The sequence below is a fragment of the Amaranthus tricolor genome, chromosome 9 (assembly GCF_026212465.1).
Source record: "Amaranthus tricolor cultivar Red isolate AtriRed21 chromosome 9, ASM2621246v1, whole genome shotgun sequence".
In the NCBI taxonomy this organism is placed as follows: domain Eukaryota; kingdom Viridiplantae; phylum Streptophyta; class Magnoliopsida; order Caryophyllales; family Amaranthaceae; genus Amaranthus; species Amaranthus tricolor.
The window spans coordinates 26,902,905-26,915,383 of NC_080055.1; the positions used below are offsets into that span (position 1 = coordinate 26,902,905).

Genomic DNA, 12,479 nt, shown 5'->3' on the forward strand with positions numbered 1-12,479 from the left:
TATCATTAATTTTACTAATTACCTTAGTGATGCAAAATAGTTTGAGAGTACTCTTCTCTTTCTTTGTTGTTGAAAGGGAGTAAACTTCCTATGTTCATTAGTATTTTCTAAAATTGTTTCTATAAAATATTGAAAAAAATTTATGTTGTGATACTGAGTTTTTGACTTTTCCATATAGTAGATAATAAATTTACGTGGTGATCCTGAACTTTCAACATTTCCATGTAGTATGTAGACAAAATGTAAATTTTTTTGTTAAATTAAGTATTTTTTTCGACTGGATTACGAAATATGTGGCAAATTAGAGTAATCGCGACGTTTATTAAATAATATTATGTTAGGAAAAAAACATAAAGCTAACAAAACATGTTCTTTTTGTTGATTATATGGAAAAGTTAAAAGCTTATGGTCATCACGTGAATTAAAAAAAATGTTTGAATACCACGTGAAAAATAAATAATTCAAAATTACCAAGTAAAATTCCCAAATTATTTTAAGAAATTTTATACTTGAAGTTATTTTTTATGCATTTAATTTACTTTTATCATCTTATTTTCATAATTCTCTCACTTTTTCTATAAAATATATACTTTTCACTATTTTTACTCACTATTTGTCCTTTTTTTATTTATACTTGAGGCTAATTTTTGTTTCTATACATATTCTGATATGAGATTGCCTCACGGTGAGACCAACTCTATTAGACTGACCTAATATACACTTATTATCTTAAGTTATAACTTATAATCTTAAAATAATCACTTAAAAGTTACAATTTTAAAGTAATTACTTTTTATAGACATAAAATAATCACTTGTAACTATATAATATAATCACTTAAAATATTAAATAATCAATTAAAAAAAGTTAATTATATAGACTATGAGAGGTTTTCACACAAGATTTGTTGTTCACTTGTTCTTTCTATAAGATAACGATGACTTCTTTTATCCATTTCATGCATAGTTATTAGAATATAACGATGACTTCTTTTAATAGTACTCAACAAAAAATTTAAGTTAATGGTTAAAGATTCATGCAACGTTATATACTTTAACAATAGTATTAGTTGGATATACTTCTATCTACTTCATTAATTACATCAACATGCAAATACGAAAAATTTTCACTTAAATATTTTGAACTCTTTTACTTAATACGTAGATATACTTTAACTGTATTATTTTAAACTCCATGTGATTTTTTTAGATAATCAACTACAAGTTTGATATTTTAGATATATATTAACAAAAAAATATAACATAGTAATAATCAACTATATATAAGTTTGATAAGTGCACTTATTTACACTTTTTGACGGTGTTTTATATTTTTTTTAGTGAAGTATTAGGCCTATGTGTTAATGTTATTATGTAACTTTACCTAATGATTATAGTTGTAATACTTATGCTTTTGAGGTGATTTTGGAGAATTTATAGCAACTTATAGGTTATAAAATATAAGAGAGTGAAAGACTTTAAGAAATAGCAAAGAGGCGACGAGTCATCCCAAGCTACTGAAATCAAAATACATCAAGGTAGAACATAAAGCGATCCATCGCCGATATTTGGACGATGAATTATCGCCAAGTTTCTGAAAGCGGCAACGTGGGTCAATTGCAAGCAATGAATATTAAACCCCCATCCTTCTTCTAGCACCAAATTATTTCTATATAAGTATACATATCCTCTTAGCTCAAAACTCAAGTATCATCGAATAGAGATGGAGATGTAAGATTGCTCTCAAATTGCAATATATTTTAAGTTGAAAAAATTATAAAAAAAAAGGAAATTTCACATGGTAGCATTCAATTTATGCCTTATCTAACTGTCGTATCATTTTTCGTTAAATTCATGTCAGTTTCCTTTTAATTCACCATTTTCACGTTTTCACCCTTATTAAGTGTTGGTTGTTATAACATTTAAGAGCATAAGAATGGTTTAGGGAAAATTATAAAGGTAACATCCGATACTTAATAAAGGTAGAAACGTCAAAATGGTAAATTAAACGGAAATTTTAAAAGAGAGCTTTTTAAATTTTATTTAATTTTTTTTCTTATTTTATTTAGTTTAATATTATATTTTTATATTATTTACATATAATGGTTATTGTTTAGTTCTTTATTTATTTATTTAAATATTTTTATTATGAGCTAAAAAGGAAATTTATTTGCCCAAGAAGTCTCCAAGTATCCAACCATATAGTGTGGATGGGAAGACAGTCAACGCATATTATTTTCATCTTAATAATAACAACAGATTATTTATTGATCAAAATCAGATCAAATAATAATCTGATTGCATTTTTATACTTCTCACCTTCTCTCAAATCCCCCTTTTTCTTTGGGTAGACGATTCCTTTTATCAACCCTTTGTATTATAAAACTCTAGAAGAGTCCATCACCTCTTCTTGATTTGATTTAATAATCTCGGGTTTTTGGATTCAAATTCTTGATCTGCTCAGAAATCACCTGGGTGGAGCTCTGATTTTTTTTGTTTTTGTGATTTTTCTTTGAAGCAAAACGTCGAACACCTAATCGGTGAGCTTTCTTTTACCTTTTTAAGTCACCACTTTTCTAATGGTTTTTTTTAATTGGCTTCAACTTCAAACAAATTTTGCTTTTTAACAACTTTTTATATCTTTTTCTCCGATTTTTGCTTTCAAAATTGGGTGATTAATTAATATTTTTTGTTTTTTTGTATTTGTAGTTTGCAGGAAGTGGATTCTATGTGGTGAACAGAGAGATAATTGATTTGGTGTGATTTAATTTAGTATTCAATCACAAATTATTCATAGTAAAGTTGAAAGTTGAAGCTTCTTTCGGCTTGGAATATTGCGAAAGAACTTGTTCTAATTCGATTTCCTGTAATTGGGTATATTTTGATTGTTAAGTTGAAACTATGGTTGCCCACCTAAACTCTTGAACATCCACTTGATACTTTCATTTTTAGAGCAGATTTTGGATACTGGGTATTTGAAATTTGCAACTTTTAGGGGGTAAGAAACCTTGTTGAATTTTTTGAAGGGGATTAGTGTGAATGAGCTTGATGAGATTTTCAATGATTTTGGTCAATTTAGGTTATTGTGGATGAATTTTGGTTTCGTATGATCAACGTTTAATTGGTTATTTTAGGCATTTGGAAAGCTTTGATCATTGTTTGATTCTATGATGGATGAAATTCAAGGTGGCTCAAATGCTTTGCCTCCATTTCTTGCAAAGACCTATGAAATGGTAGATGATCCCACTACTAACTCCATTGTTTCTTGGAGTTCAAATAGTAAGAGTTTTATAGTGTGGAATCCCCCTGACTTTTCAAGGGATTTGTTGCCGAGATTCTTCAAACACAACAATTTCTCAAGCTTTGTTAGACAGTTAAATACTTATGTAAGTTTACTCTTTTTGTGTTCAATTCATATTTTTGTGTAGTTTTTGAAACATTTCTTATCTGGGTGGTTCTGATCGTGTGTAAGGTGTATGTTTGCTTCGTCCATGTTTCTTATGATAGAGTTTATTGTCTTGATCAAACAGGGTTTCAAGAAAGTGGATCCTGAACAATGGGAGTTTGCCAATGATGATTTTATAAAAGGGAAACCACACCTTCTGAAAAACATACACAGACGAAAACCAGTTCATAGTCACTCCTTGAATACTCTTCATGGGCAGGTGAATTCTACTCCTTTGATTGATTCTGAAAGGCAGAAATATAAAGATGATATTGAGCATCTAACACATGAAAGAGATATTCTTCTCATTGAGTTTCGAAAGCAAAGGCAGGACGAGCAGGGACTTGAGTCCCATGCTCAGCGTTTGAGGGATCGATTGCAACGTATGGAACGGAGGCAATATAGCTTTGCTTCGTTCTTTGCTCGGGCATTACAGAAACCCGAGCTTGCTTTGATCCCTCAATTAGAAAACAATGATAGAAAAAGAAGGGTTTCTTCTAGGCCTGAATTGTTTCATGATGAGACAAGCAATGAGGATAGTAGCATGTGTACTATTAGAACAACAAGAAGGGGTAGTCCTGATGTTGGTTTCGTTTTAGACATTGATTATGAGCTCTTAGAAATGATGGAATCATCTTTACATTTTTGGGAAAAAGTGGTTGAGGATCTTGAAAGCCTAAGTGTGCAGAGAAATTCATCTTTTGAGTTTGCTGAATCCACTACTTGTGTACAAAGCCCTGCAATATCTTATACACAGATCAATGCTGATGATCCATCGAAGTCATCGAGGATTGATATGAATTCCGAACCTCCTGCCACAGCTTCTGTAGTTGTTCCGGCCCCTATTCCTCCAGAGGAGAAAGAATCCGGAACAGCTAAAGCTGTGGCACAGGGAGCAAATGATGTATTCTGGGAACAATTTTTGACTGAAAATCCTGGTTCATCTGAAGTACAGGAAGTTCAGTCAGAAAGGAAAGATACTGGAATTAGAGAGAAAGACAGTAGACTGATAGATCATGGGAGATATTGGTTAGGTTTCAAAACTTCAAATAACATTTCAGAACACATTGGGCAGCTTACTCCAGCAGGCAGCAACTAATATTATCAGAACATTTTTGATGTTGATGCTTTAGAGTTGGGTGTAAATATAGGTATGATTGGTTCTCTTATGTATTAATAGAAGTTAATGTGTTTTTGCAAAACTATAATTTCTGATGTCTATGCACTTCGCTAACACCTTGTTGAGATCTTGGCTTCTTCGGCGTAAGTTTCTTTTGAATGAGTGTATGGCATTGTTATTTGTAGTTCCATTAACCGTTCGGTTTAATAGATCATCACTTGTTACATGTTAGCATGCTGTTTTTGGGAAGTAAAATGTGTTTAGACGGTCTCTTTGGTTACTGTTTTATTCATTGTAGAATCGTATTGGTGTTACTCTACATTCTGTGATGCACAATCGTTCAATTCAACGTTATGTTCATACTTTATGCTTATGTTTGGACATTGTAGATACTTAGAATCTCATAATCTCGGATTGAATTCTTTATTTGACTTGTAGTATACACTTTGTAGTGCTTTTGTCATGTAAATCTTTTGTGGGTAGAAAACTACTCCTAGAACAGAACATGAAAAAGTACCCTTCTGATTGATGCATCCTTGTGGCATTTGTCTGATACAGTCTCTGCCTTACTGGAAGGTGCCTATTGTCGATTTGTCATCCTGTAACGAATTCGTTGAAGTTGGAAGGTGTTAGTTCAATGTCTAATGGGTAATGTGGTTGAGTTGTAGAGGATTAGTTCATATCACTGTATAATGCTGCTTTCTAAAGATAGATTTTGTCACTAATATAGTGACAATTTTAAGGCTTAGTGATGTCCTTTATCAATGAATGTCATCTTCTCTTAAAAGAGGGCACAACAGAAATAAAGGGTAGTAGGAGTACTTAACTGTTAGGGCAAGTCTTGTGAATTGTGGTTATCTAAGTTGGTTTCTATCATTATGTTTACCTATCTCTCTAGCACTAAGGGCGTTTGGTTTATGGCTTTTTGCTTAGCTTTTTGGTTGACTTTTGGCTTTTGGCTTGTTGGTTGGTCAAACAGCCGTTAAAAGTGTTTGGTTCATGGCTTTTAGGCTAGCTGAAACGCTGATTTTTAAGTTAAAATAAAAAAGCTATTCCAGTTAACTTTTTTTTGTTGGCTTTTGGCTTATTGACCTACTTTTTTTCTAATAAACAACCAACAATTAATATTTAAATTTATCAAACATCTCCATAAACATCTGATTTTTTCAGCTAGCTTAAAAACTTACAAAAATAATCATCTCCAACTGGTCAAATAAGTCGACTAAAAAAGCCAACGGTCAACATCCAACAATTAATTGCCAAACACTCTTAATACATTGCTCTTTACTAGATTGTGATCTTATTGTGTGATGATGTGGCACCTTATTAACCAGAAATACTCTCATTTCTCTTTTCTGATTTTGTGGTTCATAAAACGATGGTTGGAGTGTTTGACTTTAAATTTTCTTTGGTTAAATGTAGACTTTTGAATTCATCAAGTCGTAAGTCATTTGTCTGGTGTTTTAAAGATCCTTTTTGAATTGCTAACTAGCAACCAAACCCAACTGCCCCTTTTTCTTTGAGAGTTCTATAAATTTTATCCGCATATTTATTTTCTCTTTTTATTTCATTCATAAAATCATTTATCCTAATATCACACCTTTTTATATTTATGGACCAAATTCTAAATTTAGATAAATCATGGGTTTGGTAATGTTGATTCTGGTGAGGGTTATGTACATTCGGATGTTCATGCTGATTTCAAGTATAATACTATTATATCGGTAATTTTGGAATATCTTGACAATCTGATTTAATGTGATTATTTAAAATCATGCCGTGCAAGTCATATTCGGTTCCGGTTAATCCATTTAATTTAATTTTGGATAACTAATAGGAGGAGTAATTATTAGTGTGATCACATCCTAGTGTGCAGCACACAATCATTAGATCTGCCAAACAGTTAATATTGGAAACTCAATTCACATAAGAGAGAACAAATCATGTGCATTTTATAAGTATTTTTTAATGATTAAGTCAACTAATATTTGGTAAAATTGGTGGTAGTGGTGTTTTTCCAAGAAAAATGTTAGTTTAGCTTTAAGGTTGTTGTTGCTTTTTTTTTATCCCCATTGGCCATTCTCCGACTTGCAACCAGCTGTAATTTTAGGCTATGGCAGTACACACTTCACACTATTTTATTAGAGAACTCTTAATAAATAACGGTTATTTGTGAGGTTAATAAATTACCTTTATGTGGGAGGATTTGATAGAATGAGAGTTTTGTTATTATAATTTATTTTTTTTGATTTTGTTTATTTATTATTATTAGTTTTATTTTTTTATGATGATTCACAGATCACGGTTATTAATTAAGATTTTTTAATTTTATTATGGTTAAAAATTACTAAAACTTAGTGGGGACTGGGAGTAGTAATAATAAATAATCATATCCCATTTCCATTTGCAACTCGTACAAAGTGGATTACTATTGATTATTGAACTAAGTTGTTAACTTTGACTCTTTCATGTCTTATCTTTTTGAAATTTCGACAATCTCTTATTGTGGTTGACTTTTCACATTTTAATCCGGTGATTGCATGTTTCTTGTTTTATTATCTTTAGATTACAATAAATACACTATAATAAAATAACTCGTTAAATCATATATGCTTAATATTTTTATGCGGATATGATATTATCTATCAAGGGTTAATTAGAAACAACTACTTTATTAGTCTTAAACTTTTATTACTAATTACGGTAAGGTAGCATAATATGACTCTTAAACCTCACCGTAGGTGGAAGCTACATAATGGCATTGGGTTAATATAAAAACTATGAGACTGTCTCGTATTAAGAACAAACACATATGAGCTGATCTATTTTCAATTTTGACTTCAAAGTGATCAATTTTAACATTAAAATGATTAATTTCAACTTAGAGTATATAATCTTAAATAGCTGAATTATGATCTTTTTAAAGTGATCAATTTTGACTTTAAGGTCATTGATCTAGACATTAAAGTGATCAACTATTTAAAAAGTGATCAATTATAACATTAGAGCGGACAACTTTAGCTTGATAATTAACAAAGTTAAAAATTATCAATTATCAATTTGAAGTTTATAGAGATAAATTATAAGTCATCAACTGCATAGTGATCAATTATAAACTATATCTTACACGAGTCCATTATAACCTTAAAAGAATCAATTATTATCTTAAAGTAGTTAATTTTGATCTTCTTGTTATAAGTTAAAAATGATCAGTTATAACTTTTAAAGATATCAATTTTAACCTTTAAGGTATTAATTTAGTAATTGCGTATTTTAAAAACTTGAAATTGGGCCGATTTGGCTACTCGTGTACGAGTGGTCTCATCTCACATTCTCACTGTAAGAAAGTCTCTCACAAGAGTTGAAAAGTTGAACAAAATAAGCAAAAGTGCATTAAAAAATCTCAAAATAGGTATGGGAGAAACTTAATTTACGAAATAAGCACGTAAATCTCCGAACCTAGGTTAGGAGGCTGTTCGTTGTTACTAATAACAGGCGATTTTTGAGATGACTTTTTAAATCACTTTAAGTAATTGTTCGCCGAGCCATATAAGAACAAAAATTTTTTTTAGTAATAGCGGACCATTACACATTCAAAAAGTCAATAATAGTAAAAAAAAAAAAAAGTCAAAAAAAGTCAATGTATCGCCCCTGTTAATAAGAGCGGGCGATTGCTTGGCTAACTTTTTTGACTCAGTTTTAGTAATTGGCCTCTGTTACTAACAACGAACAAACTCCATACCTTAGGAATGGGCTGGAGTTGCTTATTTTGGGAAATATGTTTTTCCCATGCTTGGTTTGAGAATATTTTTAGAAGAAATGCTTATTTTGTTTAAATTTTCCACAAAAGTTGCTGTTGGGTTAATGAAATGTTGTTGTTGAGCTAGAGAATTCCTATAAAAAAAGAGAGGGAATACATTTTTCCCAGCACAGCTAGTATGAGACTATGTAGACTAAGTCACTTGATGTTTGACCCATTTAAAATTGTATCATTGAGATGCTATAAACCAATTATTTGACCCGCTATAACAAAATCCATTAACAACCCATCCTATTAACAATTTGTGCCGCTAATGACCTGCTAAATATAGTTAAGTCCGCATCCCAATAGAACGCTCCGACCCACTAACCAGCTCTAGTTGCTACATGTGATTAGTAGCTATAATATATAGTATATATCAAGTAGTATTATTTTGCGTCTTCTTCATGTATAAGAAAAATAAAGTCACATTACATTTTTTTGACTTGTCTCAATACATATATTTATTATATCAACCTTCTATAACTTTTAATTATACATATAAACTAAGGATATTAAGATCAAAATAATACATTTCATAGCATGAAAATAATAAGCGTAACAACTATTAAAACCCGGATGAAGCATATATCCTCTACACTCTTACAGAGAAAACAACTTAAATTGTTGAACTGCAACATGCTCATGCCCATCTCCTAAAAACTGGTCTCATCCATGACACCTATGCAGAATGCAGTTAGTTCGCCTGCACCAACCAAACCTCTAGACCATCGCCTATGCTCAATCTATTTTTTGCTCGATTAACAATCCCAACTCATTTACATGGAACTTCATGCATAAGGGCCTAAGATACTAGGGGATTATTATCAGTAATACTTCTATTGAAGTTTTAAATGCTTGTAGTCATGCGGGTTTACTAGCCGATGGTCTTCAAATTTTCAACATTACGATGCACAAGTATGTGATCAAGCACCCCTACTATTGTCTTCCTACTTAGTCGAGCACGATTACTTGATGAAGCTAGCTCAAGATTCCCAAGCATTATGGCAATCTCTTGTCTTCCTGAAGAAATTATGGTCATCTAGAGCTACTCAAGATGTAGCCGAGAAGCTCTAGGAGACGGATCCTAATGACAACGCCGGTTATCTTCAACTATCAAATGTGCTTACACCGGAAGTGAAGATCAATGTAGTGTTGTTCCCGACAATTTTTGGGCCTTGGAGAAAAAATTTTAAAAGGGCCCTTATATAAGTAAAGTTTCGGTTATTTTTTCTCTAACTATGTAGTTTAGTAACATGCATTTAACTGAGAAACCTAATGCTGTAAGTTTGATCTATGCAAAAAGCATTTATGCAAATACTAAGTTTTATTATAAGGATTGACTCAATTTAGGGCCCTAACCGGTTCCATCTCAAAATTACCCTCCGAAACGGCCCCAAGGTCCAAGGAATCAAGGACTAAAGAGTATTAGGAAACAATATCGACCTGAAACCTGCCTTTGTAAGTCATTTAATGGCGTTAGGGTAATAAAATGGACTCATATGGTAATTAGGTCTTAGGAGTTAAGTTTTTAGGTAAATGTATTTAAAATAAACTAGGTCTTAAATCTTAGGTGTCACATTAAGCAGTTAACCTGCTATGATGCTTCTACAATTCAAACTTTCAAACTTTCTTATGCCAAAATTGGACATTTAAATATGTAATTACCGGTCAAAGATAATTTGCTAGTTAGCTCGTTTTTGGATGCACAACTCGCTCAAAATGCTTCAAAAATAGCCTAAATCCACCATAATTCGCTTTTTTCTATTCCCGATTCGCGAGACAATTAACGAATCATGTGAAACTGGTAATCACATTAAATAAACAAAAAATTGAGATAAACAAAACACAAAGCATAGAAAGGAAACTGGTTTCAAGAGTATGATTTGTATCTTCTAGTTAATCAAAGGAAACATCTTGATTCTTGAACATAATCAAAGGTTAAAGCATAAACACATCAAAACACTCCTATTTACATGATGTTAGGACTTAGAACTTGCAATATCTTCAAACCAAACACTACTCTTCTCATGGTTGGTTTTAGGCTATGTATGTTCATTTCAAGCGAATTAGGTGGCGAATTATGTTACACTAACTCAGCATCTTCCAACTCGCACCAAACTTGTCGAAACACTCTTATGATAACATCATGATACTCATCAGCATTCAAAGTAAGATAACAAGCCAACAATTCCTCAAGCTCTTCCGGCCTTCTAATCCTTTTCTCCATAATCATCTCCACCATTGATTCTCTAAAATCCTGCTTCGGATCGCTCGACGATTTCACAACAGCAAAACTCCCTATACTTTCTGATTTACCCTCCAATTCTAATTCCTTCATCTTCTTCTTCATCTTTGCTTTCTTCATGTTTTCCAATGCTTTTATCTTGCAAGGTTCCATCTTTGAAGGTGTCCTAGGAGAATTTACTCTTACCTTACTAGTCTTACTAGTCCCATTACCAATATGAAAAGATTTCCTCTGCTTCTCATTCTTAAAAAGTATCTCTTTTATCTTAGCATCCTTCAATTTTTTCCATTCCGATCTCTCAAAATCCCTCGAAATTGAACTCGGGTTTTTACCCAAGTCGATTTGATTTCGACCCATCATTTGCATTACATGTACAAGATCAAATTCAGACTTTTTATACCCATTTACCTCATCCAACTCCCTATGTAGTTCTTGTGTTGCTTCCATGATTCTCCTATAAGTCCTTTTTAGGCTTTCGTTGGTTACTTCTTCACTTGTTCTGCTTTTTTTTGGTGCAATATCAGGCTTCTTAACTCTAGAATTTTGTGTCTTTTTCTTTGTTATAGCTTCTTTGACACTTATATTTTCCTTATTTGATGAAAGTCTCCAAAACCCATCATCATCTTGTGTGTATAACTTACTATCCCAATAGTAAGAAGGAATAATAGGATTTTTTGGTGATTTTGATGAATTCACCCTATGCAAAACTTGTTTCTCATTTTGATTTGTTTTGGGTGTAGTTGAGCTCGATTTATCGGGTTTTCGTTTGAATTTGGAAATCCATGAGAGGGGAAAGACATGAGAAATCAAATGGGGATGATTAGTTGATGATGAAGGTTTTTTCTTCCTTCCCCAATTCATGATTTTGTATGAAGAATGAGTTTTTGTTGGTATGTGAATGGTAAAAAGAAGGAAAATAAGGAGTAATGGAAAGTGGGAAAGAGCAGTTGAGAACGGTTAAGAGGGTGTTTGGTGATGGATGGTGCTTTTCGTTTAGTGTTCTATTTTGGTTTAAAAGAAACACCCGCCTTATTCTTGTGAGCACTTTCCCCACTTTTCCACTTTTGTATAACACATGGGCCCACTACTTCTCCATGTAAAGTGGATGAAATTAGAGTTTGGTCTCATGACTCATGCCCTTTTGGCACACACCCAATTTTGAGTGTCATTCCTTAATCCTTATACGAGTTTCTCTACTTCACTATTGAGGCCAATTTTATTGTAAAATGTTTTTTATTAGACAGTCTAAATTATTTAAAAAATACTTACTGTATAAGTGGAAACTCAGTTTTTATTGTTTTTTTAATTTTTTTTAATAATAAATCTTTTGTATAGACCTTTTTCATGGCGAGACGATTTTATACAAGACGAGCTATATAGATTTTCTATTTATTTTTATATTAATGTTGCATTGCTGCTCAGATCCTACCCTTGTCCAAAGCCAAAAATTGTTTTGAGAGACAGTCTTTTCAAAAGACGCATTAGATATATGGGCTAAATGGCCCAATTAATACAAATTAAAGAGAGAATAAGAGTGTGGGATTTTTGTTTTGAGGTCATTTCTTTGAGAGACGGTCTCTCACAAGAGTAGCTGGTCCAAAGCGGACTTGATATGAGTCACGTTTTAAACCCTTTAACTAGAAGAACTTTAGCATTTTAACACAATCAACTTCGGGAAATCTAAGTCTGGGCTAGGTTAGACTATAGCCCGAATTATTTAATTAAAAATCCTATTAACATTATATTGTGTGAGAGACACAGGAATGACAGTCAAGCGAGTTTAATAAATATGCATAAATGAGTATTCAATCAATTCTATACATGTACCCAAATTCAATGTAATATATGTCTGTCATCGACGTTTTTTG

General features: G+C 32.0%; 2 protein-coding genes across 2 annotated transcripts; one reads left to right on the forward strand and one right to left on the reverse strand.

Annotated features, from left to right (window-relative positions):
• Window positions 1-2,185: 2,185 nt before the first annotated feature.
• Window positions 2,186-4,926, forward strand: LOC130824088 (heat stress transcription factor A-4c-like). Its single transcript, XM_057688973.1, has 3 exons — window positions 2,186-2,539; window positions 2,709-3,385; window positions 3,530-4,926. The coding sequence occupies exons 2-3, from the start codon at window positions 3,167-3,169 to the stop codon at window positions 4,541-4,543; spliced, it is 1,233 nt and encodes a 410-aa protein (XP_057544956.1). The 5' UTR covers window positions 2,186-2,539; window positions 2,709-3,166; the 3' UTR covers window positions 4,544-4,926.
• Window positions 4,927-10,234: 5,308 nt separating this feature from the next.
• Window positions 10,235-12,442, reverse strand: LOC130824089 (transcription repressor OFP5). The gene has a single exon (XM_057688974.1). The coding sequence runs from the start codon at window positions 11,470-11,472 to the stop codon at window positions 10,450-10,452; it is 1,023 nt and encodes a 340-aa protein (XP_057544957.1). The 5' UTR covers window positions 11,473-12,442; the 3' UTR covers window positions 10,235-10,449.
• Window positions 12,443-12,479: the final 37 nt, after the last annotated feature.

What these genes read in the sequence shown, in the direction of transcription:
- LOC130824088 (XM_057688973.1), top strand. Translation starts at nt 3,167, where the DNA reads ATGATGGATGAAATTCAAGGTGGCTCAAATGCTTTGCCTCCATTTCTT. An exon ending in TTAGACAGTTAAATACTTAT is followed by an intron (nt 3,386 to 3,529) that starts GTAAGTTTACTC and finishes TTGATCAAACAG; the next exon opens with GGTTTCAAGAAAGTGGATCC.
- LOC130824089 (XM_057688974.1), bottom strand. Translation starts at nt 11,472, where the DNA reads ATGAATTGGGGAAGGAAGAAAAAACCTTCATCATCAACTAATCATCCC.